Source organism: Canis lupus, chromosome 10, assembly GCF_011100685.1.
Source record: "Canis lupus familiaris isolate Mischka breed German Shepherd chromosome 10, alternate assembly UU_Cfam_GSD_1.0, whole genome shotgun sequence".
In the NCBI taxonomy this organism is placed as follows: domain Eukaryota; kingdom Metazoa; phylum Chordata; class Mammalia; order Carnivora; family Canidae; genus Canis; species Canis lupus.
In genome coordinates, this window is record NC_049231.1 from 33,016,875 (window position 1) to 33,042,392 (window position 25,518).

General features: G+C 40.1%; 1 protein-coding gene and 2 long non-coding RNA genes across 10 annotated transcripts in view; 2 read left to right on the plus strand and 1 right to left on the minus strand.

The window, feature by feature from the left end:
* LOC119873645 overlaps positions 1 to 5,304 on the plus strand; it is a 40,712-nt gene extending 35,408 nt beyond the window's left edge. Inside the window, exon 3 of the long non-coding RNA XR_005365684.1 lies at positions 4,992 to 5,304. This is a non-coding gene — a long non-coding RNA (uncharacterized LOC119873645). The remainder of the gene's footprint in view (positions 1 to 4,991) is intronic.
* Positions 1 to 19,535, minus strand: part of RIC8B (RIC8 guanine nucleotide exchange factor B) — a 99,088-nt gene extending 79,553 nt beyond the window's left edge. For 4 of the 8 annotated variants that reach the window (XR_005365678.1, XR_005365681.1, XR_005365680.1 and 1 more), the window contains exons 1-2: positions 18,967 to 19,534; positions 10,651 to 10,698 (exon numbers count right to left, since the gene is read on the minus strand). Coding sequence is in view for 3 of the 8 variants with exons in the window: in XM_038550783.1 (XP_038406711.1) it covers positions 10,651 to 10,698; positions 18,967 to 19,050 (132 nt within the window). In the remaining 5 variants the exon portion in view is untranslated. Of the gene's footprint in view, positions 1 to 10,650; positions 10,699 to 18,966 lie in introns of all 8 variants that reach the window. The other 4 variants (XR_005365682.1, XM_038550783.1, XM_038550785.1 and 1 more) reach the window with 4 other exon arrangements.
* On the plus strand, positions 19,244 to 20,810 carry LOC119873644. Its single transcript, XR_005365683.1, has 2 exons — positions 19,244 to 20,126; positions 20,477 to 20,810. It is a non-coding gene; the product is annotated as an uncharacterized LOC119873644 (long non-coding RNA).
* The last annotated feature ends 4,708 nt before the right edge of the window (positions 20,811 to 25,518 follow it).

Consider the following 25,518-nt stretch of genomic DNA (forward strand, 5'->3'; position numbering starts at 1 on the left):
TTATTCATGAGAGACACACAGAGAGAGGCAGAGACACAGGAGGGAGAAGCAGGCTCCATGCAGGGAGCCTGATGTGAGACCTGATCCCGGGACTCCAGGATCACACCCCAGGCCAAAGGCAGGCTCCAAACCCCTGAGCCACACGGGGATCCCTCTTTGCCATTTTTGAATTGGGTTTCTCTTTACTGAGTTCTCTATATAGTCTAGATACAAGTCTCTTACCAGATACATGATTTGTTTTTTAATTTTTTTTTTAAGTTTTTATTTATTTATGATAGTCACAGAGAGAGAGAGAGAGGCAGAGACACAGGCAGAGGGAGAAGCAGGCTCCATGCACTGGGAGCCCGATGTGGGATTCGATCCCGGGTCTCCAGGATCGCGCCCTGGGCCAAAGGCAGGCACCAAACCGCTGCGCCACCCAGGGATCCCCCAGATACATGATTTGAAAATATTGTCTCCTATCCTGTGGGCAGTCTTTTCACTTTAATAGTGTTCTTAGAAGCACAAATTAACTTTGATGAAGTCCAATTTATCTGTTTTTTTTCTTTTGTTGCTTGTGTTTTTGGGGTCATATCTAACAATCCATTGCCAAATCCTGGGTCATGAAGATTTATCTCTGTTTTCTTCTAAGAATTTTATGGTTTTAGCTCTTAATCCATTAGGGTCTAATCCATTGAGTTAACTTTTGCATACAGTGTGAGGTAAAGGTTTAACTTCATTCTTTTATATGAGACTATCTAGGTGTCATAGCACCATTTGTTAAATAACTGTTCTTTCCCCATTGAATGGTTTTGGCATCCTTGTCAAAAATTAGTTGACCAGAGACATGTGTTTACTTCTAGACTCTTGATATTATTTCACTGACCTATGTCTATACACATATATTTATATTTACTTTGTCCTCATGCCAGTACCACACTATCTTGAATATTGTTGCTTGGTAGTACATTTGAAATTGGGAATTGTGAGCCAAGTTTATTCAAGATTAATCTGGCTATTCTGAATCCCTTTCAATTCCATGAATCTTAGAATTGGCTTGTCAATTTCTACAAAGAAGTTACCTGGGATTCTAAAAAGTAACTCATTAAATCCTAGATCAATATGGGAAGTACTGCCATTTTATTGAAAGTCAGTTTTCCAATCCATGGGCATGAAATATCTTCCCATTTATTTAGATTTTATTTAATTTCTTTCAACAAGGTTTTGTGACTTTTCTAAAAACTGAGTTATTTCCTAAGTCTGAGTTTTCTTAGTTGTTGCTCAAGGGCTTACTTAGCATATACATCTTATCAGAATCAGCTCCAGATTTATATTAACTTAGTTCCAACAAGCTATAGAAACATTATTTCTATATGATGCTATTCCCTTCTCCTCTTTTTGTGGCATTACTGTCATTATATACATCTATGAATGTTGCAAACCCAACAATATATCATAACTATTACTTTGTATAATTTTGTCTTTTAAAGACCCTGAGGAGAAAAAGAAAACATCAAGCATCTACTTAGATATTTTGTTATATTTGCCTTCTTATTTATCATTTCTGATTTTCTTGATTTGTTTTTGAGGATCTGAATTAGTATCTGGAGTCATTTCCTTAGCCTAATACAGTTTTGCTCTTATCTACCTTTGTGCTGTTTGGCAAATACTACATTTCTATATGTTATTGGCTCAATAATACATTATATACATATTGTTTTATATAAATGCTTTTAAAATCAGTTAAGAAGGGAGAAATATATGCATTTATATTGTCTTTTACAATTACAAAATTACCTTTTCCAGTGCTTCTTATTTCTTCATGTAAATTCAAACTACAGTCTAAAGAACTTTTAGTATAATTCTTATAAGGTGGGTCTGGAACAAGGTCTTTCAGTTTTTCATTTATCTGGAAATGTCTTTATCTTCCTTGCACTGTTAAGATAACTCTGCTGGTAATAGGATTCTTGATTGAGGTTTTTTTCTTTCTGCTATTTGAATATGTTATTCCACTGCCTCTGGCCTACATTTTTGAGAAGTCAGCTGTGTTTTATAGAGCTTCCCTTGTGATGAGTCATGTTTCTCTTGCTGCTTTCAAGATTTTTTCCTTGTCTTTGGCTTTTAGCGTTTTTACTAATGATGTATCTGTTTGTGGATCTCTTTGACTTTATCCTACTCAGAATTATTAAGCTTCCTGGATGTGTAGGTTGTTTTCCAATAAATTTAGGAAAATTTTAGCCATCATTTCTTTCAATATTTTTTCTTCATTCTCCCTCTCCTCTCCTTCTGGGACTCCCATTATATATAGCTGTTGGCATTAATGTTGCCCCATATTTCTAAGCCTTTCTTTACTTTTCTTTATTCTTTATTCTCTGTTATTTATCTTGTACATTCTCTAGTGTTCTACTGTCAGGTTTGTTTATTCTTTCTTCGGCCAGTTTCAACCTAATGTTGAGCCCCTTTAGGGAATTTTTATCTCAGTTATTATATTTTATTATACCTTTCAACATCAAAATTTCCATTTGGTTCTTCTTTTTCCTTTTAACAATTTCTCTCTTCATACTGATATTCTTCATTTGATGTGACATTGTCATCAACCCTTGCGTTACTTTTTAAATCATGGCTTCCTTTAGTTCTCTGAATATAATTATAATGGCTACTTTGAAGTCTTTGTCCATTAAACTCAGCATCTTGTCATTCTCACAAGGACAGTTTCTGTCACCTGCTTTTCCCCCACTGTATATAGGTCATTCTTTCCCTGTTTCTTCACATGTCTCATATATAATTTTTTGGGGGGGAACTGGACATTTTACATAATAAGTAGTAGCAACAATGGATACTGAATCTAGATCAAGATTTGCTATTGTTACTTGTTCAGTGACTGGATGAATTATTTTAGTTAAGTATATTTTCCCCCTCCCTCTCTGCAGATGTTGCTCCTCAGGGGGCTCATCCTAAAATGACAGTGGCTTTGGCTGGCCCCTCCTTGACCTTCTCTTTCTCTGACCACACCCAGCTGTTAAGTTCCAACAACTACCAGCCGATTGATCTATTGTCTTCAACAATACCCTGGGCATAAATTGCTCCACAAACTGAACCAATCTATTAGGGCTCCTTTGAAGGGATAGTCCCTGAGGTCAGTATTTAGAATTTGTTCTAACCACAGGAGGGTTCCTCCCAGCTGCCTCTTTCCCCTTTTCTCTCTAGCAAATTAGCCAGTCTTCTGGTTAGCCTGCATCTCCAATGACTATCAATCTCTCTTCAGCTCCTCCTTTCACCACAACCTGTCCCCTCAGGCATGCACTTCACACTCCATTGCAAATGATGTTGGTTCCTTTTGGGAGAGATTCAGGTCTCTGCTATTAGGTCTGCTTGTTCTCTAGACAAAATTTCTGAGCTCTGGTTCTGATGCTAGGGGGCAAAGACAATGTAATGTCATGCTTCTCTCTGGGTGACACCTCCTGGAGAGCTTGAAGAGGGGACAGAGGAATAGCAGTCCCAGCTATCCTCAACTTGCCTCTCCCAGAGTAGAATCTGCATTCCACAGGCCAGGGCAAGGGCAATTGGGGCTCCTCTATTTTCCATGGTTCCATATCCACGGTAGAGCCTGTCTTGTGTGGGGGCTGGGTGAAAGGAGGAGGACCCACCTCTCAGCTGCACTCACCTAGAATTTAGTCTCAGCAACAGGTAACTGGGGCAGGATGAGAAATACTGATCTTACCTTTCTACTGGAAGAGAGCCTTCCACCTGAGAACTGAGGAAAGAGAGAGCTCTATGTTCGTGAATTCATCAGTTTGGAGAATAGTTTCCATCTCACTCAACTAATGGGAGGAGGGAGCAGGTCTCAGTTCTAATACCACAGATTTTCACTTTTCTTACTGAGTTTTAGTAGATTTTCTTGAACAAGTATTTCTTCATTGACTCTATGTTCTTAGGAGTATTTCCAGACACTGTATGTATTTATTTATTTATTTATATTTAAGATTTTAAAAACATTATTTGAGAGAGAGCAAAAGCACAAGCAGGGAGAGCTGCAGAGGGAGAGAGAGGAGCAGGCAGAGAGCCCAATACAGGGCTCAATCCCAGGACCATGGGATTATGATCTGAGTAGAAGGCAGACACATAACTGACTGAACCACCCAGATGCTCCTTCCAAGACTTTAAATGATTGTTTTTAAAAATAATTTTTATCAGTTTCAGTGGGGAGCAGGCTGTAGAACTACTCATACTATCATGGCTGGAAGTGGAACTTCTTGTTGAGGTTTTTTTGTTTTTGTTTTCTTGTAAGAGAAAATGAATCTGAAACGCTAAAGTACAAACTGGAGATCTATTCTTATAATTCTGAGAAAGAAATCCTAAAAAGTGATCCAAAGACCTTATGTGGGCTGCCACATCTATGGCCTGCTAAGTCAGAAGAGCTGTTTTGTTCTTTTTCCCTATATTTAGTCTCTCAATGCCTTTGCAAACATCCAAAATAAAAAATGGAGTCTGAAATGAAATTTAAATTATTTTATACCAAATTATTAAACTACTATGAGGCATTCACCTTGATCTATGATACAATTCAGCCCTTCTAGCCAAGTTTTATGCCAGATCCCAGCTGGACACAGGAACTTTAAAAAGTAAAAGGTTTAGGATGCTTTTGGTTGTATATGTGTGTGTGTGACTATGTGTGTATATGTGTTTCAAAGAAATCAAGATGTTGAAAATGATTCTCTTTAAAGTTATTATCTTCTAAATAAGAGATGTACTTGTATCAAAGTATTCCTTAAGGTGAGACAATAAAATAAAATTTGAGTCAAATTTATAAGGCATATGAAGCTCATTCTGTTTTAGTGAAAACTGGAGTTTAACAATTTCAAGTAACTAAAATAAGCATAAAAGGCTTTCAGAGCAAGCATCATGCCTTGAGCTATTCCTAAGCATGGATTCACAGTATAGAATTGATGGTTCTGTCTTGGCACATTTCCTGAGGAGAATCTAATATGGAAATTTATCCATTCATTTTCTAGAGTCCACAATGGCAATCTTCAGTATGCAACTGTAGCTGAGAATGTGCCAAACCACACACAAGGCAAATAGCCAACTTAGCAACCAAGGTCTAACACAGGACCTGGCACACAGGAATTACTGAAAAAATATCTGGACTACAGAGATCTCTACTAATATGCCAAGCACATTCAAATCTGGCAAGAGGGGGAGGGGGAAGTAAAAAGAAGAAAATTTCAAATGGTAGAATGAACTTTTATGTTCATATAAATTTATTTCACACCATAAATTGGCTCCATAGGCAATATTATTTCCAAACTAGTAGCATTTTTAAAGTTCCCCTCCAAAGGTATATATAAGGTAATCAAAAAGGCTCAATTTTAAGGAAAATAAATGATTAAAAAGTATTGATCTTTGCTTATGCCTCTAACCACACTACTATAGAGTAGCATATGTAACATGTTATGTAATTATCACATTCTTAAATCACTATCATCTACTGTAATTTTCTTTTTTTTTTTTAATTTTTTTTTTTATTTATTTATGATAGTCACAGAGAGAGAGAGAGAGGCAGAGACATAGGCAGAGGGAGAAGCAGACTCCATGCACCGGGAGCCCGATGTGGGATTCGATCCTGGGTCTCCAGGATCGTGCCCTGGGCCAAAGGCAGGCGCCAAACTGCTGCGCCACCCAGGGATCCCCTACTGTAATTTTCTATTTAAATATAGAAAAGGGAAAAAATATCACCTACAGTAATAATATTCAGATAGCCACCAGTTAGTAAATTTAGTAAATTTCCTTATGATCATTTTTCTTTTTATAGTTATTACTTTTACATGACTGTGATCATACTGTTTGAATGCTTTTGTATCCATTTTTTCCCGTAAACAATATTATACTGAGATTCTGTGTAATTAAGAAAATATCAAAGTCAAACAATATGTACAAGTCATTGTAATTCTGGCCCCCATTCAATCTACAAGTTCCTCCATTTATTTAACAGGTGTTTACTATAGGTGCCTATTTCTGCCATCTGGGAGGCTGAAATATATATATAAAGAAAACTAAGCCAGAGTTCTTGTTCTTAAGAGTTCTCAACTCAGCAATTATCGTCTGCCTTTATAGAAAATGGGCTTATCTATATGAGTTTAAAGGTAATGAGATAAATGCTTGAAATTTGGCTATTTTTAACTTTATTCTTTTGAGGAAAATCACTACGTACACAAAGATTTATCTTAGACAACAACTGAGGTTTTCTATATATGATATGGCTGTATTCTTATCTCACAGGTGAAAGAACTGCAATTTTTTTACTCATTAAACGATATGTACGTTTCAACATTTATTGCAATTAGTACTCTTTATTGGTGTGGAGATCAGTTGTGTTTTAGAAGCCAAATATAAGAGCTTTCATTTCCTCAAGATGTAAATTTTCAGATTACTTCCCTCCATCCTACCGATTTGCATGGTGTATTTGTTTTGTGCAGGTAAACAATCACAGCCTAGAGGTAGAGGATATAAGGCAAATGCTTCAATAAGCGCAGGTGCTTATATCTAACTATACAATGATTCATATGCACCTGGAACTATTTGCATTATATGCAAAATAACAGTTGTATCTGACTTTACTTCTCTAGAAAAACTTAATCTCTCCTTTTTGGTAATTTCCTTTGCTATTTTCCAATTTAAGTCTGGTTGCCTAAATGGTTTCTCAAGAATAAGAGATAAAATAAGGTAGTGAGTCACAATTTCAAACCTTCTGAAAATACACCTCAAGTCGGAATGAGTGGCAGCTATGGAGCACTGAGCAGTGGCAGAACTGCACTTTACAATCAGAAAATCCATTCTCTATTTGAGGATCTGCCGTTTACTAGTTATGTGAGTGTTAGCAAGTTATCATTAACATAAGCCTCAGTTTTCTTATCTATAAAATAGGATTGGTGATATTCTCACCAGACTTACAGAATTGCTGCATTACTGTTGCAAAGTAAATCTTTGTAAAAATGCAAAGCACTACGTAAGTGTTTGGAATTAGGCCTAAGGATCATTAATTTATAACCATTTCCTAAAAAACACAGTACAATCATGTTTTATTTTTTGAAAGGTTCTGTCTATTCCTTTACATTTACTTCTAAGTGGTCATAAAACTTTTCAGAAGAAAGGTATGTTTTTCAGAAAGACAGCACCTGTAGTTAGTTTATCGAAAGGGGTGCTGCTGTTACCACGGAGCTGGTGACAGAAGGCTCCAGAGACACATTTAGGAAAGAGAAAGAATGCTAGGGCAGCAAAACAAATTAGACAGTAACTTGAGTTCCTCTTAATTTCAGACTGGGTTTAATGTCGAGACATGCCTACTATTCTGTCTCTCTACACGGAGAACCTAAAAAGCTGTTAGGATGTAGATCCTTTAGAGCATTCCGATAGTCTTAGGGCCTTACACGGAGTCACTAATGATTTTAACCCTTAGAGACTAAAATGATTTTGTTTGCCCATCTTTTTCCATTAATAAGACAGCTAACTAGGTCCCTTATTGCTTATGTTTATATCAGATCTCCCAGGAATCTACACATAGTCACTGAAAATAATACCAGCACAGAAACAACTGTCTCCAAAGATCTAGCAGGCAGTAAAAGACAACACTTTGAAATGTTAGGTTTTGCTACTATACTACAGAAAACACACATGCTTAAATTAAAACTAAATGGGAAATTATTCTCCATCAACTGAAACTTATATGGAGTATGGAGAATCTGTCTTAATGTGCTTATTTTGACCAGTAAAAGCACTATCAAAGATTCTAGTGTCAGAATCCCAAGGTACAGTGAATCAACAGATATAGTATAAATTCTCTCAAATAAAATAAAAATAGCAGCTGCCTCCCTAGCCTGAACACCTATCATGAATGTATCAAAATTGTTCTTTTTAACACCTTACTCCTTTTTTTTCATTTAACTCTCCCATTAGCACATACCTATCTTTCTCCCTCTCCCCCGGCCCCCTCTTTACTACATCACAGTATTCCATTATGTAGATGTACCCTAGTTTCTTCAAATGCTCCCTAATTGCTGGACACTTGTTAGTTTCTAATCTTCTGCTATTATTTACAATTTTCAATGAATAACTATGTTTACTTGGGTTGAAGCTATCCACAGAATAGATTTCTAAAAGTGACGTTGCTTGGTCAAAGGGCAAAATGCATTTGTAATTTTGGTAGATACTGCCAGTTTCTGTTCCATAGGAATTGTGCCATTTTGTACTCCCACCCAATGTGTGAGTACTTATTTCCCAAAGACCATTTATAAAAATACATATGCCTGGATTCCACTCAGCAAATTCTGACTCAGTAGATAAGGGGTCAGGCCTGAGCAGGCCTATCTTGAAAAGGCTCTTCAAACAGCATAACCGTAGTTGCAAATTAGCTCTACAAGGTACTTGAGTCTTGTTTACATTATTCAAATCCCAAAGAAAATCAGTAAAAGGCGAAAGATTTATGTGATCTGAAGAGAAACCAGAGTATCCAAAAGAAAATCAGACTTAAACCTTTACCCTTCAAAGTTTATACTCCATGTCACTCATTCAATACTTTTTGGCTAACCTACTATGTGCTGGGCATTCTAGATGTCGAGGATATAAAGATAAGCCAATAGTATCTATCACTGGAGTTTGCAGGGTCTATCAATGAGAGACCTCAATATATAATGAAGAGACAATGTACAAACATAATGTTAGAGATTTACATAGAATTTTATGGGACTATTGAAGAGGGATACTTCACCATACTTCACCCTGATAGAATGCCAGAGGAGGCTTCCTAAAGGAGGTGCTCCTGGAGCTAAGTGGGAATTAACCAGGTGAAAAGAGGAAGTAGTATATAAAGAAGGAGAGGGTATTCTAGGTAGAACACAACATATATGGAAAGTTAGAAAGAAAGCAGAAGGGATGCAGATATGTATGTAGCTGGAAATATTTCATATTGTTAAAGCATAAAATACAATAGAGAGTAGTATCTTATAGACTGCAAAAGTGGACAGACATCAGATCACTGGACATGTATTATATCATGTTAAGACGCTTGACTTTATTCTATAGGCAAAGAAAGTCACTCGTGGGTATTAAGGTTGGGAGTAATATGATTATATTGTTGTTTTAGAATTATGGACAACAGACTGAAAGGGCACATAACTGGAAAAAGAAAGAACAGTCAGGAAACTGGTACAGTAACTCGGATGAAGGTGTGAATTAGTGCAGGGATTAAGGAGAGAATGGATGGTAGGAATCTTAAGAGGTAAAATGAGTGAAATGTAGACATCAGGTGGGGGTAGGGGTGGAGGTAAAGGGATGATTTCAAGGTATTATCAGACTATTCCCAGCAAAGCACTGGTTTTAAGCTATTTTTTCAGCAGCAGTGATAGGCTTACACTGGTTCAGACATATTCTCTCACTTGGTCTTGACATTATTATTTTTTAAATATTTTACTTATTTATTCATGAGAGATGCAGAGACATAGGCAAAGGGAGAAGCAGGCTCCATACAGGAAGCCTGATGTGGGACTCAATCCCAGCACTCTGGGATCACGCCCTGAGCCAAAGGCAAACGCTCAACTGCTGAGCCACCCAGGTGCCCAGTCATTTTGCCCAGCAAAATGGTCAAGGGAAGCTAGTGAGCTTCTTCTTTAGCATCATGCTCTAATCAGCTCTAAAAGCAACCACAGGCAACCCCAAAAGGCAAACATAAACTACACGGTCATATCTCTGATGCACCCTTTAAAAAAATTATTTATTTAGGGATGCCTAGGTGGCTTAGTGGTTGAGCATCTGCCTTCAGCTCAGGGCATGATCCCCAGGGTCCGAGAATCAAGTCCCACATTGGGCTCCCTGCACGTAGTCTGTTTCTCCCTCTGCCTGTGTCTCTGCCTCTCTGTGTGTCTCTAGTGAATAAATAAATAAAATCTTTTAAAATTTTATTTATTTATTTTTATTTTTTGGTTGTTTTTAGAGAGAGGGAAAAGGGGAAAGAGAACCTCAAGCAGGCTTTAAGCCTACTGCAGAGCCCAATGCAGGACTCAATCTTAAGACTCTGAGATCATGATCTGAGCCAAAATCAAGAGTCAGACACTTAACCGACTGAGCCACCCAGGTGCCCCTCTGATTCACCCTTTCTTATAATAACTCCCCTACTGGTGAGGCTCTTGACTCCATTTTTCTCTATGCCTGTTAAGTCAGTGACCAAGACAATTGCTGACAACAATATAAATTACTGCCAGTACGGGGAACAATGTGTGGTTGAGGAGCAACAGCACAAGCAGCTGCTTTCCCAAAACTTAACCCAAAGCCAAGCTTCACAATATTAGCAATGCATTTTGGGCAGCTTACAGTTCTGCCACCAAATAAAGTCAATCTCTGGAGGTGAGAACACACGGGACAGTCCCCTCTGAACCCTTCCCATTCCCCTGATTTATGCAAGTATAATGGTCCTATGGGGATGGAAGAGGAGAAAGGTGTGTGTAATCCATACTAACCCTGGTACTTGTCTTCTTCTTAGCATTCCTAAAAGCAAAGTGAAAGGAAACCAAAAACTAAACAATCATCAGATGACTTGTTGTTCACTGTTTAGAGAGTCCATGAATGAAACACACACACACACACACACACACACACACACACACACCCCCCAAGGCTTACCTTTCTTTTATCTTCATCTGTTGATTCAAATTTGAAAGTAGCCCTATGCTGAGGGGGGAAAGAAAGGGAAACAATGTCATTTTAATTACACAGATTTTTCATTTTGGTTATGTTTAAAAACATGTCTGTAAAAATGTTGCATTCCCATATTGTATTTCAACATTCATATTAAAGCAGGAAAGGCATGTAAGTAAATAATTATTAAGCAGTGTAAAAGACTAGAGCAGAAAAACAGACAAAATAACAGAGTACTAAGTCACTAACTCTGCCTGAGAAAATCTGGATTTTTTTTTTTTTTTGAATGATTTGCATGGAGTATAGACCATTTGAGCTGGACCTTGGGGGATGAATAGGAGTTTGTGAGGAGGCAAATAGAAAGCATTCTAAGGACAGAAACAAAGGCTCAGATGTGTGAAAATATGATATATTTGTGAAATAAATAGGTCTTTCAAAGTGAAATATAGGACAAACGTGAGGGTACAGGGGAATGGAAAAAGAGGGGAATGGAAAAGTAAATTGGACAGAAATTTGGAAGGGTCTTCCAGTGTTGCTAAGACCCAATGTTGCTTTCTTTTTCATATGCAGTAAGAAATGATCAGAGAATTGTAGACAGGGAAGATAGATTGGTATTTCAGAGAAGTAATTCTCTAAGAATTAAGGTTTAAATATGGCTCCACCACTAACTAGTTGAGCAAGTAATAAAATCTCTATCAGTGGATTCCTCCTATGAAAAGAAGGGGGACCTATTCACAGAACTGCTGTGAAGGTTAAACAGCTAAGGCATATAACATACGACCTCAGTGCCTGGCGCTGAGTAAATATTCTGTAAATATTACGATTATAATGATGATGAGGTCAATGATATTGATGAAAAAATAATTGGAAGAGAACAGTGTTAGGACTCTCCAAATGATTGGCAACACTGTATTTTCCACTTTGTAGCTGAAACAGGATGGGGTAAGTTGACTTGCTCAGTGTCACATAAACAGTGATAATACCCAAAAACAAAGCACAAAATTTCGCATTCTTTTCTCAAGTTTTATTCAAGAGAACCAAGTGCTCTCATGAATCCTACGTTTTCCTTTAAAAAAAAATCTCCACCGAACACCTCTGCCTTTCTTTTGTATTTTTCTCATTGGCCACACTGACATTTATTGGCAACGCATCAGAAGTACACAAAGTACTCAAGATAGCATCATTACAGGTAGTTCTGTGTTGTCCGCTTTGTAGAAGAAGCAATTTTTGAAATTAAATGAGATGGAGAAATGCTGACAGAGAAGCAGTTCTGAATGTAAGAAATGGTCAGAGGGAAGACTTAGAGGTAAGAGAGAAGGGCCATTTGAAGAAACTGAAGAGAGGCGGCCTCACATATGGTTTGCAAAACAATTAAAATGGATGATGTAACATAGTAAGAATGGCTTGATTTTAAAAATTTATAACTGAACTGGAAAATAGGTGACAGGCAACCAGAGGAAGATTCTTAGAGAGGTGTGAACAGTAGAGCATTCTGGAAGAATATTTTGGACAGTTGCCTACAGACCAGATCAAAGGAGAGCAAGACTGAGGACATAAAGCCTTCTAAGAAATGGGCATCAATAATCTAGGTGTGATATTGCTGGCAGCAGTATAAACTGACATAAACTCTAAAAGGGAAAGTAGTTTGGTAACATATACTAGAAAACATAAAAATATTCATATCCTTTGATGCAGAACTTCTCCTAGGAATTTATCCTAATGAGATCATCCAGAAGGAGAGAAAAATATAAGCATATTCACTACAACGTTATCTAATATTATGGAAGAAAGAGACAATCTGAATATCTAACAACAGGAGACTGATGAAATAAACTGCCATGCATCCACCTGATGAAATATATTGCAATTAAAACAAAAAATAGCTAAACATCTCTGTAACAACATAGAAAATTACTTATAATGGCATCAAGTGGAAAAATAGTAAAACACCAAGCTAAATGTCTATGATGATAGTACCTGCATAAGTATATGGATGCATTCGAACAAAGGCTTGAGTGTTAAAATGCAAAAATAAAAGCAAATGTATAGGGGTGGTAGAGTTTCTGGTGATGTCTTTGACAAAACTTACTGTTGGTATATTATTTTTATAATTAAAAGGGAAATTTTAAAAATAAAAGATAAACAAATGAATGAACAAGGAAAGAAAGAAAAGAGAAGAAAGGAAAACAAGCTGTAAATTTGAATTAGATAACTCAGGAATTTATAGGGGAGGTTTAGTAAAAACTAACTTTAGATAAAGAAGCAGCAGACATCAGGTTAAGGTTGTAAACTGAAGCTGAGAAAAAGTCCAATACAAGTGAAAATAAACTGTACTTAGAAATCAAGAAAGCTATTTTTTTGCCATTATATGTGAAATATTAATTCCATAAGTTATCTGGAATAAATGAACCTAGTTGCCAATATAATGGTTTCCTAAACTTTCTCTGGCATTTATGGTAAAGGAACAGAGAAAGAAATCATCTTTTAGAAAGACCCGCATTAAGTTATAAATATATCTATTAAACAGATTCTACATAGAATTTATCTTTTAAGGTGATAATTTAGAAGAGTACCAAGGACTAAATCTTCTGTTGCCTTTAAATGCAAGGCTGATCCGGTCATAAAACCACAACATTAAAAAAGAAAGAAAGAAAAGCTTTCAAAAGTCCTAACTAGCATGAGGGCTTAATTCAATTAGAAAATATACTGGCATGTGAGGCAATACAAATTGAATTTTGAATGTGCCAATCTATTCAGAAGCTCAGCCCTCTAAGACTGTTTGGATCCAAAGATGTTGGCCTCTCTAAGGCTGGTTTTTTTTATACAATTTAGATTGTACCTAATCTATTCAGTACTTCTAGCCCTTATTCTATCCCCTTTCTAAGGCGGGAAGGGAAGGGAAGGGGAACTAACATTTCTGGCTGTAAATACCTTTACAGAACTGCTAACCAACAGTCAACCACCTCAGCTTTATGTGCTTAATTTCCAGATGAACAGGAGCAGCAAGTCAAATATAAACTAAAGAGTAAAACCATTGTTCAATTTAGAGACCAAGTAAAGTAGAAACAGCTGAGTGACACACCAGACTTAAGAGGACTCCTCCCCATAGATTTTATATCCTATGAGTAGGCTCTAAAAAGCTCAGGAGTCAGAAAGCACTGGGTTTGAGTACAGTTCCGCTGTTTACTAAAAGTGTGACCTTGGTCAAGTTATTCAACTTTACTACCTGTCAGAGTTTCCTTATCTTTTATGTATGGCACCTTGCACATAGCAGGTGTTCATTAAGTGGCCACTATTGTTATTATAGCATGGCCTGTGATGTGGCATCTAGCCAAGTACTGACCTATCAGCGAATTAAGAGTTATTTCACATTGTAGAAGATACATTAAAACAGTACTGATATAAGGGAATTAGCCTAACGGGGGTGCGGGGTGTGTGTGTGTGTGTGTGTGTGTGTGTGTGTGTGTGTTGTATGCTGTGTTTCACCAAGAGATTACTCCTAGAACTAAATTCCAGTAACTGAGATTATATAATCCAGTCTGGAAACAAGAACAAGGTATAACAAAGGAACAGCTCACTAAACATGCTCCTCTGCAAAAATTTGTGGAATGAGCTCAGAGTCAGATCTCATCCCCAAAATGGAAAGCAAAAAGTCCTCTTACATGGTCCACGATATTTACATACCCTATTCAAATGTGTAGTCTGCATTTCTAGAACTGTGTCAATATTAGGTCCCATTAATCAGATTGTTCTAGGACATAAATGAAGACCTCACTACTATCAGTGTCATTTTCCTCTTTATGAGGACTACTCTTGGAGACCTACCTATCTGCTTGTATCTTAAATAACTTTATCTTTAATTTGGTCATAAATTTGTCATATTTCCAAAATGGAATCCTGATGGAGTTTGATATGGAGTAATCATATGCCCAGGGAGCCTCTAAGGCCACCAAGCCATTTATCTGGCTATCATCATAATTGATGACTCTAGGCCTCAGCTTCTTCACCTCTTAACTGAAGGGGACAGATCCAGTTACCTTTGAAATTCCTTCTAGTCTAAATATCCTGTGATTCAAGGAACTAAGATACTACTGTACACCTTGGGGCCCTTGATCATTGTTTGTTCTGATAATCATAATGATGGCAACTAATCTCTCTACTAAATATGTTATCAGAACAGTCCTTGATGGAGGAGGAGCCTGAACAGCCTACACTAGCACAATCCATACCACCCATAATTAATAGCTCATTCTATAACTGGAGTGGAGGTGATTAGGACCTAATAGTAACCAAAGGAAAAAATGTACTGGTCCTGAAAACCTTTTTCTCTTCTATGCTCAAAAACATAGAATAGACAGGATAAAGACAACCTGACCTTGCAAAAAAAAACCCTGGATATGGAATCTAAAGACTAGGTCTGCTACTTCTAGCTGTGCCCTTGAGCCCACAGATAGTCACTTTGTCTTTCTGAACCTCAATTTCCTATGCCCCACTAAAAGAGAATACTGCTATCTCCCTCATAAGTTTTAATATGAGGATTCTATGTGATGACATATGAAAGGGTTTGGGATAGGTAATATTTTGTACACAGCAAGCACTCAATACAGGTTAACAGGTGAATTGAGACAAATGAAAAAAAAACAACCACTCTTCCTATTTGTTTTTTAATACTTTCCTGTGCTGGGTCAACTTGCATTATGCCCTTGAAAAACAGACAAGTTTCTTTTTTTTTTTTTTTTTTTTCTGAGATAAATAGATCTTCCCTCTCCCCAGAATAACAAGAGTCAGTATATGAAGGAAGAAGGCTTGAAAATTAAAGTCTCTATAACACAGTAGAAATTAGATGTTGCTACCTGGAGCCAGATAGGTAACTGTGGCTCTAAACATGGTACAAGGTATTTTGCTACGCTTTAGAAAATGTAAGGGTCAGGGGAAAAGAGAAAGGATAGAAGTATATTCCTCAATTTTCCTTTTTTTTTTTTTTTTTTTTTACCAAGCCACATCAACTCAGTGCTACATGTTTAATGCCTGCCTTTTTTGTTCAAAACTAACAGTTACGGGTTCTTCTTCAGTGCCAGGCACTGTTACAAGTGCTTTAGACATGTAACTCACTTAATCCTGACAACAAACCTATGATGTAGGTACTATTATTGTCTCTGTTTGACAAGTGAAGAAACTGAGGCACAACAAAGTCATGTAACTTGTCCTAGGCCAAATGAATGATAAGTTGAAGATCAGAGTCCAGGCAGTATGGCTCCAGAGCCACAGGACCTCTTGAGTACGTTGCTCATTAGAACTAAAACTCACTGAGTAAATGCCTCCTAGATGCACTCTGCTCAGTGTACAGCATTAAACTTTGGTTAACTTAGCTGCATAATAACTTCAGTAATATTATCCCTATTTTACAGATAAGGAAGCCAAGACTCAGGCTTAAAATAACATCCACAGTCATGAAGCCAGTAAAAGGCAGATTTTTTTTTTAAGATTTTATTTATTTATTCATGAGAGAGAGAGAGAGAGAGAGAGAGAGAGAGACAGGTAGAGAGAGAAGCAGGCTCCATGCAGGGAGCCTGATGTGGGACTTGATCTTGGGTCTCCAGGATCACACCTTGGGCTGAAGGCGGCGCCAAACCGCTGAGCCACCGGGGCTGCCCAAAAGGCAGATTTGAACCAAGATTTACCTGACTTTAAATTCTACCTTCTTTCCACTATTTAGAGGGAATAGCCCATTAAACATGCTCCTCTGCAAAAATCTGTGGAATGAATTCAAAGAGTCAGAATTCAATCTCAAAGTGGAAAGCAAAAAGCCCTCTTACATGGTCCAGGATATTTACATACTCTACTCAAATGTGTATGCTGTATTTCTAGAACTGTCCCAAGTTCTAGCTTTACTAGAGAAATAAAGGTAGCATAAAGAAATTTGTCCTCCAAATAATGAACAAGTCACTTTTTTTGTACATCATTCATTTCTGTTCTTGGTTAGATAGTGTCTCAATGCCCCATAATCACCTCTTATTCTAAACATTTTTCAAATCTGTTTTTCCAGATAAGGAAAATCAAGTACACAGTATTCAGCTACTTTTTCAGGGTTTCAGACTCCATATCCCATAGAGCCAGGCAATTTAATTCCACCTCCCCATCTTTATTGCCAGATCACTGCAATCACACTTCTCCTTCCTATTCATCTGTCTCCAAGATCTCTCTTGCCTTGAGGGGCAAAGCCCCACGGACAACATGAACCTCAGCTGTTTTCTTTGTATGGTAGCCCTACTATAATCAGCATGAAACATGACAGCTCTTTTCTGAAGGAGCAGACTGACCTGGTTCATGTCAAGTCAGAGCATTCTTAGGCGCAGCCCAAAAGTACTTCAGGAATACCACCTTAAATGATATACACTGGGCATTACAACTTTAGAAACATTCCCAGTGTGAAAGGGGAGCTGGAGATACCCAGAAACTAAGCTCTGACAGCACTTGGCCAGTAGAAACCAACCTAGAGGGAGATCAAGGAGAGGAAGAGATAAATTCAAGGGAGCAACTCTGGAGTTCTAATCAGTTTAGCCATGAAAAGAAGGAGAAATATTAAAGAAAGTGGTAAGATCCAGTTGGAGGTTTTTCAACTCCTCCCTTTACTAGAGAAGAAAGTTCTTATTTATTGCTGGATATCTGGCATATAGTAATTGCAAAAATAAATACTGATTGATTCAACACTCTTTCTTTTGAAAATCAGTTTGTAGTTGCCTCACATTTTTTTTGAAAGGAGTTATAAATCAAATTAAATGAATATAATCTTCACAATATGTACACGTATTCATTAAAAGAATTGTTCCTAAATTAGGCAGACATGCAACAGTAAAGCATATTAGAAAGTGAAGGAGCTAAGATACAGACAGAATTGAATCCATCCATACATCCTCCCAAAGAAAGCAGCACAGTACTGTAGATAGTGCAGTCAGACAACCTAGATTCAAATCTCAGCCCCATCTCTCAATGAATGTGTGGACTTGGGCCAACATTATCCTAAACATTGTTCATGAAATGGGGAATACCACCACTTTCCTCACAGGGTTATTGGGAAGATTAAATGGAAATCAAGCTGTCTTATTTTTGGATCTTCTCCCCCCCCCAGGGCAGAAATGGCACACTGGCAGCTCAATCATACAAAGTATAATACAGTGCAGTGCTGAACACATAGCAAACCCAGAAGGGGAAGCTATGAGTGGAAGCAAGTGAAAGGAAGAAAGATGCTTTATCTAGGCTGAGACTTGGTGTTGAGTGTATTTTCACCGAAGTGAGTCGTCAGTCAGTCATTCCTATTAAGTAGTCTTCTAAATGGAAGAATAAAGTTGTGATATGCTACCTTTTGAAGTAAGCATGTAAAATCCCTGGAAGGAAAAGTGATGGAGAGCTAACGGTTCTTGGAGAAACATTCAGAGAAGTGACTGGGATTTATAACAAGATATCTTTTTACTGGAGAGTTGTAAAGTGGAAAGAACAATGAATGGTTTGAAGACCTAGGTTGGAATCCCAGCTCACAAGTATGACCTTGGGCAAGTTACTTAACTGATACAGAATCTCAATTGCAAAACGAAGATAAAACCTCGCAGGGCTGCTGTCCAGATTAAATGAGATAATGGAGGGAAAGCTGTTAATGCGATACAAATAATAGGTATTATTAGGAGTCAGAATCTCCCCCCCACTTACAACACAGTATGTCCATGACCTTGGCGTGATTTCAGTTCTTAGCGCCTCGGTTTTCTCATCTATAAAATGGGGAGGAAGACACCATCTACCCTATAAACACTCTGAGAATCAAGTTAGACCATACATGAGACATCAAGCCTTGGAAATTGTATAGTGCTGTAGGTATACAAAGAACTGCCATCGTGGCTGATAGGTCTTATGCACGTCAAGGGCCGTGTTTAAGCACGGAAACACGGATTTTCATGCTCTACAGGTGAGGAAGCCTCGCGTGCATGTATGCATCCCCGAGTGGGGCACAGGGCACAGACGCACATCTACGGATTCCGGGGGTGTGACTTGCACGCTTGGGAGGAGGACCGCAGGACAGGCTGCTGGGCCGGAATCAGAGGAGTGGGCGCCAGAGTGGGGGCAGGGGGATGCAGGATGCACGGACGCGAAAGGCTGGGGGCACAAACACGCATGCCCAAGCCGGAAACGTTTTCGGGGGGAGAGCAACGCGCATCCCCGGAATGAAGGGGGCTGGGAGGGATGCGATGTGCAAGCCCCGAGGGCGGCCCGGGGGTGCTCTACCGCACGCCCAGGGCCAGGGCTCTTTACCTTATCGCTGTAATCCCTCAGGACCCGCTCGATAGCCCCCGCTTCGCCGGCCCGGACGATGTAGAGGGCGCGCTCCTCATCCATGGCCGCAGGTGCGGGGGAGCCGCGGCCGCTCTGCGCGCCCAAGCCGCTGCCTCCAGGTAAACGCCTCGCGCCCCCGCTCGCTCGCTCGTTCCCAGCTTCCTTCCTTCCCTCCTTCCCTCCCTCCCTCCTGCCTCCAACCCGCCAGCCTCCGCCCGGGCAGGGCCGACGTCACCGCCCCTCAACTTTCACCCCGCGACGTCACGGTCCCCCAGCAACCGGCGCCTCGCGGCCGCCCCCGACAAGGCCCAGGACTCGGGAGAGGCCGGACGAGCGGCCTGAGGCGGGGTCAGGCCCGAGGCCTCGCTTACTCTCCTGCCTCTCCCTCCCTCGGAGAAGAGTCCAGCCTTTTAAGTGGGCTCTTGCGGACAGAACTGTTCTCTCCTGACCCTCCTCTATGAATCATTCTCCTCAGCTGACGGGAGCGACCCGGCTCTTCCCCGCCCCTCTCAGAGCCGGCAGCTACGTGGACTACAATTCCCTGCGTTCGCGGGGGTCCTGCCTCTCTCCCATCTAATTCACTGGAGTGCCGAATGGCATGCCGGGATTAGTAGTCATCCAGCGGGAAAGACTTCCCGCCAAAGGCATGCCGGGAGCTGTGGTCCAGCTAGGGCCGGAAACGGGAGTCCCGCGGCGGCCGGAGGCCAGCGGCCAGGAGACCGTTAGGGGGAGGGTGTAAGCGGCGGCCCTGCCTCCTTTGTGCTCCGGTCGGAGCTGACGGTCCTGCTCTCCCCTGGCTGGTCAGGCAGGTTGACAGTCGCGGAAACTGGCACCCTTGGTGGGAACTGCCGGGCACTGTTTTAATTCCCTCTTTTTCTCATTTAGCGGTTTCGGTCTCTTTGAAATTCTTTCCTTCCTCCCCTTGTTTGCGGTCATGTTATGTATTCAGCTGCAGTAATGTGGGAAATTACAGGCAATTATCTGGATAAAAAAAAATTTTTTTTTTTCCTGCCTTAGCAGTAGTCGCTGCCACGTCTCGCGTGCCGCGGGGGCTCCGGACTCCGTGGCAGGTGGTCGCCTGCAGCTCACCGGATCCTCCCGACGCGGAGATTTTTGTGGGACCCAAGGAGCCCGGATAGGTTGAGTAGTTTGTCCTAAGTCACAGGGCTGGTAAACGGGGAATCCGGTTGAGATCCGGGTCTTTTTCCCCGGAGGCAGCCAGCTGCCCCGCGCCGGCCTCCGGGGGGGACCGCCGCCCCAGCGGGGAGGGGGCGCTGGCGGGCGGCGGGCGTGGAAGGCTCCCGTTTGCTCCGTGCGTCGCCCGCGCCGCCGCCTCGGTCCGTGGCCCACCGAGTCCAAGAGCGCCGCGGAGCCTGGGCTGCGCCGGGCCCTGGGCGCACCGTGAGCCCAGGGAAGCCCCTCGCGGCGAGCTGCCCCTCCACTGCTTAACCCTGTTCTCATTTTATTCTCGTTTTAAACGGGGAAACAGTCCTGGAAGAGGTTAACAGATTAAGTGGCCAAGATTCGGCAATTTGGAGACCGAAGGTGAACTCCGAGTCTACACTCTTTGCTCTCCCAAGCTAAGCGTTAGTGGGTGAATTTTCCAAGTAATTGCCAGTTCCATTCCAAGCAGCCTTTACCAAAACCCGTCCCGGATGCCTCTTGTGCCCATGGCTACCTCTTGAGCTGAAGAGGAACTTAGAGGGGACAGAAGTTCACTCATCTCCCAACTGTTGTATTTCTTGTGTGTGTGTGTGTGTGTGTGTGTGTGTGTGAGATTCTGTGCTAGCTCTAGGAGTCTGGAGATAAAAAGAATTATGGAATCTATGGAGTTTTTGGTCTTTCTGTGGGTTATACTTTTCATGCGGCAGACACTTACTGAGCGTGTTGTGTTGGTTGAGCCAGGCACTGGAGCAGGTGCTGTGTCCATAACTAAAGATTTTATTTTATTATTTTTTTAAGATTATATTTATTTATTCATGAGAGACACACAGATTGAGAGAGGGAGGCAGAGACACAGGCAGAGGGAGAAGCAGGCTCCATGCAGGGAGCCGGACGTGGGACTCGATCCAGGGTCCCCAGGATCACACTCCAGGCGAAACCGCTGCGCCGCCAGGGCTGCCCTGCAGAAAGATTTTAATCTATCTCTTTAAAAAAGTAGACTTCTTAGAGAGGTCACAGTATAATAAACTACATTCCTTAGGTAATAGTAATATCTTGCAATTGTTTTTAACAGTTTAGAAAATATTTTAATATTTTATAAACTATCTGAGTGGATCATCGAGGAAGGTACTGTTCCCATTTATAGATAAGAAAACAGTCCCAGATGAGCTAAGTAACCAGAGCTAGGACTCAGATGGAGAGCTGTAAGGTAACAGTATTTGGGTGCCTACTCTGTGTCCAGTAGTGTATCACATGCCTTTTGGGCAAACGTGTTTATTTTTGGAGCAAGGGCACCAGGACAGGATACTAACAAACATAAAGTATCTGAGTTGAGATGTTTCTTTTAAGTAGGGTCTTACAAATGTGTTCAAAATGTCTGTTTACCAGAAACAGGCTTATGTTTTTAGGCTCCAACCCTGTACTTCTAAAAAGAGATATATTAAAAAAAAAACAAAAACAAAACAAAACAAAAACCATGAAACCACATCAATTAACAACTTGGGAAATTGCACTTTAGTAATTTTAATTAAGCACTAATATTCTGATTTTATAAATCAAAAGGATCTTTGACTCTAATTCAAGTCATCCTTTGACCACTGACGAGACTCTGGTCCCAGAAAAATTAAGTAGCTTGTCCAAAATCAATAGTTAGAAGCAGACTCTGGGACTAAAGCCTAGACTAGCTAAACCCTGGTCGCTACGTCACTTTACCTCCCTGAATATTTAGTTATGTGATCCTTTCAGTGACTAGAGCTTCTAGTCTTAGCACTAACTCCAGTTCCTGTTGATTCTTGGGTGGCACGGTACCCAGGAATTAGGATTTAGAGCCCAGGTAATCAAAGCAACACATAATTATTCACAAATCATTGCTCTGAAAGATTGTAATGTAGTTCTATACATATATATACACAATGCTTTACTATTTTCACCTGTCTCCACATAGAACATCTGATTTAATCTTTCTAATAGCTGAAAAATGCAAGGTCAAGAGGACAGGCATTATCTTCCTTTTTATAGAGATCTTTTTTATAGAGAAAAGGGAAGTTCAGGGTGTTGATTAGCTTGCTCACAAGCAATCAGTCTGCTAATAAGTGGTATAGTTAAGGGCTAGAAGTGCTCTGGGCTCTGATAGCGTAAAATGTTATGGATCAGGGCCAATGAAAAAACCTGCAAATAATACTAGTTATTTCTTTTGGACTTTGATATGTCCTGCTGTGGCATTTCCTCTGCCATGACAATGGGCTAGACAGAATGTGTCAGACTGGTCTTTAAGGAGTACCTGGTACTAACAGCTTGTAAAATCTGAATCTTACACACTAATTTTTACACATTTTCTATAGAAGAAAGTGGAAATTTAAAAACTGAAAAGTTTGATTTACTTGCTATAGCTCTAGGACTGGAGTTCTGAGAATTCCACGAATTCAGGATATGACCTGTCACTCAATAGTCACTTGCCACTGTGTCAGGCTACTCTTTCAATCTCTCTTAAGTCACAGAGTCTTTAGCTGTAAAATAAAGGGGTTAGTTCAAATAATATCTTAGTTCCCTTTCAGTTCTAGAATTCTGTGATTCTAAGAACAAAACCATGTTAGATCATGCTCATTCTTTAGAAAAATTTATTAATAAGGGTGAGGTTGTATAAATCAGTATGGGCAAATCAAATACCAATGTGGTATATGCACATCATTGCTTGGGCATACCTGCAAAGATTTTGATTCAGTTGATCTGTGGTGAGGTATTGATAGCTGTAAATGCTTCCAAGTTAATTTGAGTGAGCAGCCAGGGTTAAGAACCACTGGACCAATATTTTGATAAAGTAAAACCACTGAAGTAGTTTTTTGACAGACTATCAAACTCATGTGCATGTGACTTGTTAGTCTTTGAGAATTCAGAATAATTTAACAGATGAAGGTGATTTTTAGTTCATTCTCTACCAACAAATCTCTTTGGTAGCAGTTAATTAACATGGTTTGTTCCTTTAACAAATATTTGGTGTTTAGTGGAACATAGCATTATCTCAGGCACCATAAAAAATAAAAGTGAGTAGAGGGACAGGGACGCCTGGGTAGCTCAGTGGTTGAGTGGCTGCCTTCGGCTCAGGGTGTGATCCAGGGTCCTGGGACTGGAGTCCCACATCAGCCTCCCCGCAGGGAGCCTGCTTTTCCCTCTGCCTGTGTTTCTGCCTCTCTGCGTGTCTCCCATGAATAAATAAATAAAATCTTAAAAAAAAAAAAAAGTAGAAACAACTTATCTTGTCCTTTGGGGATCTAAGAAACAGCCAGGCAATAAATGAATCTTTTCTGATAGGAAGGAAAGAATTGAACATAAGTACTGGGCAAATCAAAGCAAGATAAACATTGATGGGAAGACAAGGAAGCAGAGGAGGCTTCTCAGAGAAGGTGAATCATAAAGAGAGAATAGTGAAGAAAGCTAAAAGTCTTGGCAGATTGGGGAGGAGTCGTGGGGTGGGGGGAAGGACATGAGAGAAGTTTAGGAGACCAAAATCAACGAGACACTTATTGAGAAATACCAACTTGGTTAAACTTGAAAGCCATCAGTGGAGATCTAGTAGAGGTCAGTTGGTCATTGGGATAAGTAAAAGTTAAATCTGAGAGACATTTCATAATCAATGATGACTCCATGACCAGCCAATCCAACTTCAGTTTATGGCATGTTATATTCCTGAAAACGTTCTCTTCCTATGCCATATGACATAAAGGTAAATAGCACTGGGAGACAGGAGAAGTTCTGTGCCAGCTGGTGTCCGATCCTTATGCACATTATTTTAACTTCTCAGGATCTCATTTATAAAATTAGAGTTGGACCAGATGACTTCGAAGTTTTGTTTTGTTTTTTTAAACTCCTAAAAGCCTATAATTACTTGATCCAGCCTTTCGGCACCTTCATTAGGTTCCTCAGTCATATTCACAGTATTTTAATTGCTAAAATTGAACCCATGCTGCTAGTCCTTGGCAAACATACCCATCGTTGTTTAATATTGACTGTCCACAGTGGGACTCTCAAATTAAGCACACAAAATGGGCTCTGCCCTTTAGGAGTTTTTATTTATCCAAGAGCTGGAATGTGGGTCAGACCTATTTGCATCTCACTGGCTGGGAATCCCATCCAAAACACCTCTCGGGGAAAACCCAGCGCTTTGGGTGGCAATGCTGTAATATGGCAAAAGGCCCCAGAACTGGGGATTGGGAAACCTGGGTTTGAGTCCTGACTCTGTGTACGTCTCACAGAGGCCCATCATCTGTCAAATTGTCTTTAAAAGCCTTCTGGCAACCAATTTCTTGTAAACTTGAAAGCCAAGAGACTAGTTTGAATTTTTAACTCTGTCCCTGGTCCTTCAGGGATAAGTCACTCGCCCTCTTTGAACATTGATTTTCTCAACTGTAATGAGCATCATAATACTTCCTTTGGAGGATGTCAGAAGGGTCCAAAGAGATGGCTGTCCAAGTGGCCAGCACAACAGACCTGGCGTGGAGTAGCCACTGAAATGTTAGCTGAACTGAAATGAAAAATGCAACCTCCCTCGCAATGATGCAAAGATTCTAAGATAAAGGTCACGTTATTCCTATAGATGCACGAGCACAGGAATTTTGGTGTTGCTCATGTGTAACCACAAAAGTAATTCCAGCACACTGCTTTGGTCTTTAAGCCTTGAAGTTAATGACTTTAACACTGACATGCTTTAACATAGGACAGTGTGGGGATACTAATTAGATGTGTAAATAAGGAGTTTAAACGCATGCACACACCTCATATCAGTGTCTGCAATTAAGTGTCTGAGAGTCACACGTCAGAAGAAACATTCTCATAGCCCTTCTTCCCACTACTTCCTTTTTAACTCTTTATGCAGTAAAGCATTAATTTACTTACCAACATTTGATTAAACTCTTAAGGTTCAACCCTAGGAGGAGGCAGGAGTGTACAAAGGATTATTGTCATTCATCATCAACACATTTTAGTCTTCCCCTCCTGTTGCCTATGAAGGATTAGCATTTCCCTGAAAGGAGGAGGACAGAATAAATTGCATCTACCGCCAAAGAACTGCCAGCTCCTTTCAGCTGGGGGCACATACCGGGAGCTTTTCCCATATTAGTCAGCTTTATCTCAACTTTTGGGCAGTGCCTACATCTGAATTTCATGGGTTTCAGGGTCAGTCAGAACAGAATTGTAGGGTTGTTGAGGTCAGAGGCCACCGCTGTCAAAGGGTAGTGACCCGAACAGCAAGAGGTAGCCAGCCCCCCCCTCCCGCCCCCACCCGTCTCCCCCCCTTCAAATGACTTCATTCGAGTGAATACTTGGCTCATTGCACCTCCCCTGCAGAGTCTTTTTTCAACCTGGTAATAAAAATCC